Source organism: Sceloporus occidentalis, unplaced genomic scaffold (assembly GCF_023333645.1).
Source record: "Sceloporus occidentalis isolate IW3139 unplaced genomic scaffold, rSceOcc1.0.p SCAF_64, whole genome shotgun sequence".
NCBI lineage: Eukaryota > Metazoa > Chordata > Lepidosauria > Squamata > Phrynosomatidae > Sceloporus > Sceloporus occidentalis.
The window spans coordinates 1,188,694-1,196,354 of NW_028317044.1; the positions used below are offsets into that span (position 1 = coordinate 1,188,694).

At 43.6% G+C, this 7,661-nt stretch overlaps 1 protein-coding gene across 1 annotated transcript; it reads right to left on the minus strand.

Moving 5' to 3' along the window:
• Positions 1-1,114: 1,114 nt before the first annotated feature.
• Positions 1,115-6,601, minus strand: LOC149287070 (protein PIMREG-like). Its single transcript, XM_089493526.1, has 5 exons — positions 6,549-6,601; positions 3,347-3,657; positions 2,815-3,110; positions 2,505-2,600; positions 1,115-1,330 (listed from the first exon to the last, which is right to left on the minus strand). Exons 2-5 carry the CDS (start codon positions 3,608-3,610, stop codon positions 1,174-1,176), a joined length of 813 nt encoding a protein of 270 aa, XP_089349652.1. The 5' UTR covers positions 3,611-3,657; positions 6,549-6,601; the 3' UTR covers positions 1,115-1,173.
• Positions 6,602-7,661: the final 1,060 nt, after the last annotated feature.

Here is a 7,661-nt window from a genome sequence, read left to right on the forward strand (position 1 = left end):
TGCAATAAATAACCCAGCTTCCTTTTAGATAGGAGGAACCTTTGAGACAAAAGAGGTGAGTCATTGAGATAAATCAGGAAACGGGGACAGAAAAGCTACCCAAAATAAAAGAAAAGAACCGTCTATTAAGGACACATCCCCATAGACTTCGAACTGGGTCAGTGCACACCTGGTTTCGGGAACCCGTCGGACCAGAAGTAGCACATTGCTTCTAAAAAATAAACATTAAAAGCCAAAACTGCGTTGCTCCAAAGCCATCCCTGGCATGAAGCAACGGCTTCGGGCAGCGGATCCTAAAGGGACAGAGATGGGCTTTTCCATCCCTCTTTCGCTTCGGGATCTTGGGGACATTCCCTCATTGAGACTACAACTCCCCAAAATAAGTAGTGGATCCGGGTCAGTGGGCCGGCAGATCCAGTTCCAGGGTTTTAATCCGAATTACTAAAGTGCTCCAAAGCCTTCCTAAATAGGTTCGGCGTTTTTGGATAGCTTCTTTAAAGGCTGACACAGGAGCTACCAACCCAAGAGTGTGAATGCGTGAACGCATGTTTATGTGTATTCACATGCGCAAGTTACGGGTCCAATTTTGTCAGTTTGACAAAATTAACAGAACACGGATCAGTGCGATTTGGTATATTTCTTTTTGCCATGCGTCACCGGGAATCCAACCGGGGGAGAGTCTCCGAGATCGGCGTTGCGTGCCACGCACGTTTTGCGCCACGGCTAGGTAGCAGTTACGGAGTGCGCGATTGCTTCGCCTCCGCAAAGGAGCCAGTAATATTTAGAGGTTTCCATTTCATAGCCTTCCATATGTCTTGATTTTATTCTTTCCCATACTGGCTTGAGCAATCCAACCTTTTATTTTATTTTCCCTCCCGTCATAAAACATAAAACCAGATTGCCACCTGCGCAAATATGACACTTCGCACCGTTCGGTTTCGCCCTTTGCTTTGCTAACCGTTTCCGACAAAGATCAATAATAATAAAACGGGTGAGAAGAAAGCAAAGGGTTGTTTCCCGAACGGATCGCCTTTTTCCTCCTGACCCCAAAAAAAGGTTGAAATCCAGGACTTTGCGAAAATTAGTGTCTTTGTTTTGATCATAGAGAAGCTTATTACATTAATGTCAGTGCAGACAGAAGAACAAAACACAAACGCACAAATAGGGTTAATGCTACTGGCGAAAGGGATCCGTATCCCGGTTGGTCCGAACCCACCGCACTTTTGCCGCAGGTCTCCGTAAATTCAACCGGGAGAGTCCCCGCGACCGGCGTCGCGCGTTGTGCATGTTTTGCGCCATGGCTTGGTAGTAGTTCAAGATCGCCTGGTCTCTGCAACGGAGAAGGAAAGGATGTTAATAGAGGAGAAATCCGTCTAGATTGCGTTGGTTTTGCCTAACATTCGGATGCGTTGGGACTATAATTCCCATAATCCCCACCAATAAAGACGTCTAGGATAGAGGCATAATGGCGCCGAGGGATTCTTCATCCTTCCATTTCCGGATGCCATTTCGCTGTCAAAAATCCCCCCCATTTCGTCTGCGCAAAAACATGCTGCGCAATTCCCTGTTAATCCAGGCATGTTAGCGAACGGAAACGGAGTGCGCAAAATAGTTTTATCCTTAAGAAAAGTTAAGAAAGCTTCCTTTCAAAGAACCCCAAAAAGGAATACTCTTCCTTTCCAAGCGCAGAGCAAAGGGTCTGGTTTGGTGTGGTTGTTTTATCGCCATGCAGGACATGTTTGTGTGTTAAGGAGTATTTCCAAGCGGCTAAAATTAAATCAAAACGAGCAAATATATATATTTCATTCGGATGTTACCTGGACGATATTTTAATCTTCAGTTACGAATGAGCGAAACGGTCATGTCGCTGGTAGATAGATGAGGAAGAAGGTCGGAAGATTAACGTTTTGGGAGACAAAGCGATAAAACGAGAGTCGAAACGGGTCGATAAAAAGGAAAATTCTGGTTTAAGGGAGGTCAGAGTTGCTAAAATTTGAATATAGTATGCTGGAATATCGACGTTTCTAACTGGACTTAAGGTCATTTTTGTCACCGTTTTATTATTTTATGCCGGCTGTATGCCATTATAAATTAATTAATTCGTCCATTCACGGTCCTTTACTCCCGGATCTGTTTAAATCTAGGACAAGAATCACATCGCCTTCCAGATATCATCGGACTACAACAACCCGGGTTCGGAAACGGCACGAAGGCGCGCGATGACAACGGCGGCGGATCGGTATGTATGTTTTGTGCGGTTTTAATAAAAAGTGTCCTAAAATGACCGAAACGATCCTCGACTCCAGTGCCTCCCCAAACTGCAAATCCACGGCAGCTAAAATGGAGTCACGGTGCAATAAGGTTTGGAAGGGGAACGTTATCCGCAACGCCTTTTGGGAACGACACCCAAAATCAGAACCGAGGTGTTTGGCGATCCCTATTAAAAACCCACCCTGGGGACCCCAAGAACCGGAAAAGCGACCCGTCGAAATGTCCAAACTCACCTCTCCTCTTGGAGGATGATCTCGTTGAAGGCTTGGGAGAGGCGCTTGAGCCGGCGGATGCCGCTGGAGACCCGCTCCGAATCGCGGTCAAACCGTCTGCAAAAGAATCAGGTAGACGACGCGGGGTACAATTAATAGTATTGACGGATTAATGGAGTTATTAATGGGGGGAATGAAAGGGAAGGTTTTAGGGTGGCTTTGAGTGTTGGGGGTGTATCCGCACCGCAGAATTATAGCAGTTTGACACCGCTTTAACTGCCATCCTAAAGCAAAGGGTAAAGCAAAGCGAGGAGGACTGGATCCTACTCACTTTCTCTGGCTGATGGAAATGGGGGAACCGTATGGGCTTCTCAAGGCAGAGGTCCTCGCGGATCTTCGGAGGGGAAGGAGGTTTTCCTGATGCCGGCGCGTCTCCTCACCGGATGGGGACACCATCTTTGCGCCCGAGGCTGGGGTCGAGACAATGGCGCGCCTGATGCTTCTCCGGCAAGGGGTCCGCAGCTCCGGCGCACGGTTTTTGGCCGGACGCCGCACGCCACTGGATGGGATTTTGGCCAGAGAGGCCACCAAAGAGCGAGCCGGACCTTGGCAGCTGTCCTGGATTTTCTGAAATAGATTATATTGATTATTGATTATTGTAAAGGCAGATAAGTATTAGAGTGGACCGCTGCAAATAAAGCCGTAATCGATTCCAAATGACGGTTGCAGACTTTCTAACAGCGTCTCCATCAAGTGTTTGGTTATTGAACATTTCCCCAAAGGTTTCAGTGCTATTCTGGTGGCTTATTGATTATTGGTTTTGTAAGGGCAGATAAGGCGTCTGCGTGGCGTGCGTCCCTTACCTGCGACACCGTCCCCAAAATGTTTTTGGCCGTCCGCTTAAGGTTTCTTCGCTTCTCCTTGGCTTCCAGGCTTTCCCAAGTCGGGTTTTCGTCCAGGTTTATCTCGACGTTGCGGAGCGGCATCCGTTTTCGGAGGGACCGCTGCAGGTCCAAAGAGGGCTTCTTCCGGAACCGATCCGGGACGGGACTTTCCTCCAAGTCGGGAAGGATCTCGTGGCGACGCCAACCGACCGACGGCTCCAGGCTCTTGAGCAGAGACGCCATGTCTTTTGCTCCTTTCTGCTCCTCGTCGTCTGCGATTCCTCCGATGCCTTTGGACAAAAAGGGAAATTTGGTGAAGATGTTTCTGCTCCGTCAGACGAGATTTGCTCTCGTTCCTTAGTCCAGGGTTTTATATCTATTTCATTGTCGTTTTTGTTGTATTGCGGGTTTGTTTTAAGGAGGGAGGGGATACTGGGATTTATTTTACTGTGTTATATGGGGGGGGTGTTTTTTTTAATTGATGTAAGCGGCCTCGATTGTAATGAAGAGGCAGGATAGGAATAAACAAATAAATAAAATTATTTATTTATTTATTTCTAGTTGCCTCTAATAATAATGGGATTATTTTATTGTGTTACATATTTTTGTTTTTGTTTGTATTGATGTAAGCTGCCCCGATCTTATTGAAGAGGCAGAATGTAAATAATTTATTATTATTATTATTATTATTATTATTATTATTATTAGAATCATAGAATCATAGAATCTTAGAGTTGGAAGAGACTACTAGGGCCATCCAGTCCAACCCCCCGCCATGCAGGAAATCCAAATCAAAGCATCCCTGACAGATGGCCATCCAGCCTCTGCTTGAAGACCTCCAAGGAAGGAGACTCTATCACCCTCCGAGGAAGGAGTGCATTCCACTGTCGAACAGCCCTTACTCTCAGGAAGTTCCTCCTAATGTTCAGGTGGAATCTCTTTTCCTGTAGCTTGCATCCATTGTTCCGGGTCCTGTTCTCTGGAGCAGCAGAAAACAAGCTTGCTCCCTCCTCAATATGACATCCTTTCAAATATTTAAACAGGGCTATCATATCACCTCTTAACCTTCTCTTCTCCAGGCTAAACATCCCCAGCTCCCTGAGTCGTTCCTCATAGGGCATGGTTTCCAGACCCTTCACCATTTTAGTCGCCCTCCTTTGGACACGCTCCAGTTTCTCAATGTCCTTTCTGAATTGTGGCGCCCAGAACTGGACACAATATTCTAGGTGGGGCCTGACCAAAGCAGAATACAGTGGCACTATTACTTCTCTTGATCTAGACACTATACTTCTATTGATGCAGCCTAAAATAGCATTGGCCTTTTTAGCTGCCGCATCACACTGTTCACTCATGTTCAACTTGTGGTCTACTTGGACTCCTAGATCCCTTTCACACGTAGTTTCATTCAGCCAGGTGTCACCCATCCTATATCTGTGCATTTTATTTTTCCGCCCTAAGTGCAATACCTTACATTTCTCTGTGTTGAATTTCATTTTGTTAGCTTTGGCCCAGCTTTCTAGTCTATTCAGGTCATTTTGAATCTTGATCCTGTCCTCTGGGGTATTAGCTATTCCCCCTAATTTGGTGTCATCTGCAAATTTGATAAGTATGCTCCCAATTCTGTCATCCAGGTCATTGATAAAGATGTTGAATAGCCCTGGGCCCAGGACAGATCCCTGTGGGACCCCACTGGTCACTTCTCTCCAGGATGAAAAGGAGCCATTGTTGATCACTCTTTGACTTCGGCCAGTCAACCAATTACAAATCCATGTAACAGTTCCTTTGTCTAGCCCACATTTTACAAGCTTGTTTGCAAGAATGTCATGGGAAACCTTGTCAAAGGCCTTACTGAAATCAAGATATACTATATCCACAGCATTCCCTTTTATCAAAGAAAGAGATTAGATTTGTCTGGCATGACTTGTTTCTCTGAAACCCATGTTATTATTAATTCTGGCATTATTTTAATGTGTTACATGAGGTTTTTTTTATTGATGTAAGCTGACCTGATCTTATAGAAGAGGCAGGATATAAATAAATAAATAAATAAATAAATAAATAAATAAATATTATTAATAATAAATTATTATTATTATTACAGTTGTCTCTAATAATACTGAGATTATTTTATTGTGTTAAATTGGGTTTTTTTAACATGTAAGATGCCTCAATCTTATTGAAGAGGCAGGATAGAAATAAATAAGTAAATAAATAATAATAATAATAATAATAATAACAATAATTATTATTATTATTAGAGTTGCCTCCCTGTAAATTTGCAAGCTGTTCTCTCGCTGTTTATTATTATTATTATTATTATTGCAAATAGAAAACTTGTTTTTGATTTCTAACACTTTTGGAATTTCGGATTAATGCTTTTTATGTATTAACGATTATTGATTATCTGTACTGACTGTAAATGCGGTTTCATTCCATGTTTTGGATTTTGGATGTGCGGCTTTTCTTTTCTTGCACTGTATATTTTAGCATTGTATATATATATATATATATATATATATATATATATATACATACATACATACATACACATATATATGTGTGTGTGTTTTTTGTGCATTGTATTTTTTGTACTGCGTTTTAGTATTTTTTACGTTACTGGAACAAGTTATAAATGTTTTTATTCTCTTTGTGAAGCGCCAACACTCAAAATACACAAATACACACAACTACTCACAGTAATAATGGAATAAATAAATAATAATAATATAATAATAATGGAATAAAAACTATTTGAAGAGATAGATCCTAGAAAACTGAAGACACATAGTACGATTAAATTGATTATTTATGATTTTATATATATATATATATATATATATATATATGATTTTGCACACATTTATTTTATTTTATATGTATATATATATATATGTATATATATATATATTTGATTTTAATTGTAATAAATTAATAAATTCCTATCAAATTACTAACAAATTAAACAGAGACGTTTGAAAAGTTGGAGCATTTTTGTTTCCTGCCCATTTGGATGCAAACCAAGCCTAATTAATTAATTAATATGATTTATTAACAATTAAACAAAATCTGGAGTGGGACTGCAGCACCCATCACTCCCAGTTCTTGCATTTCATGGGATTTGTTGTCCAGTTCCTTATTTATTAATATTAACACACACAAATTGAAATGCAAAATGACTCACCTCTGGGTTTTGCAAGACTGGCAAAGACTCTCTTTGCAAAATTTCAAATTAGGTCCCGCCTCTCGCTCTTTGTCTTCTGATTGGCTGCCTAACCCAGGCCCCGCCCACCTCCTCCTCCTCCAACTGATTGCACCAAAAAAATTGCGTTCCTTCCCGCAACGCCCCATTTCGGCCACCAGAGGGCGCTCCAAGGCAGGTAAGAATAATAGCGTTTGCGACAAAGCCTCGTTTTAGCCACAGGAGGGCGTCAGAGAGAGAGCGAGAAAGAGAGAGAGAGAGCGCCAGGAAGGAGATCGCAAATGAGAGAGCCAGCAAAAAAGGAAGAGGCTGCAGTGTGCCATAACAGCCACAGGAGGGCGCGAGAGAGAGATCGCAAAAGGCCTATCGTAAATGAGATCTCCATCGGAAAAGCTGTATAGCAAATTGCGTTCCTTCCCGCAACGCCCCCTTTCCGCCGCCAGAGGGCGCTTCAGCGCAGAGAAGAATAATAGCGTTTGCGCCAAAGCCTAGTCAAAGGGCCGAAGTGCGTCCTTTTAGCCACAGGAGGGCACCAGAGAGAGCCAGGAATAATGGGAGCCTTGCAGCCATTTGGCAACATCTGCATGGTCTGGGGATGATGGGAAGTGTATTCCAACCCCAGTCTTGAAGGGCTTGCTGTGCCTGATGGATGATGGGAACTGGAGGGAGGTCTCCCCAACCTCTGCATGGTCTGGGGATGATGGGAAGTGTATTCCAACCCCAATCTTGAAGGGCTTGCTGTGCCTGATGGATGATGGGAACTGGAGGGAGGTCTCCCCAACCTCTGCATGGTCTGGGGATGATGGGAAGTGTATTCCAACCCCAATCTTGAAGGGCTTGCTGTGCCTGATGGATGATGGGAACTGGAGGGAGGTCTCCCCAACCTCTGCATGGTCTGTGGATGATGGGAAGTGTCCTCCAACCCCAGTCTTGAAGGGCTTGCTGTGCCTGATGGATGATGGGAACTGGAGGGAGGTCTCCCCAACCTCTGAATGGTCTGGGGATGATGGGAAGTGTATTCCAACCCCAATCTTGAAGGGCTTGCTGTGCCTGATGGATGATGGGAACTGGAGGGAGGTCTCCCCAACCTCTGCA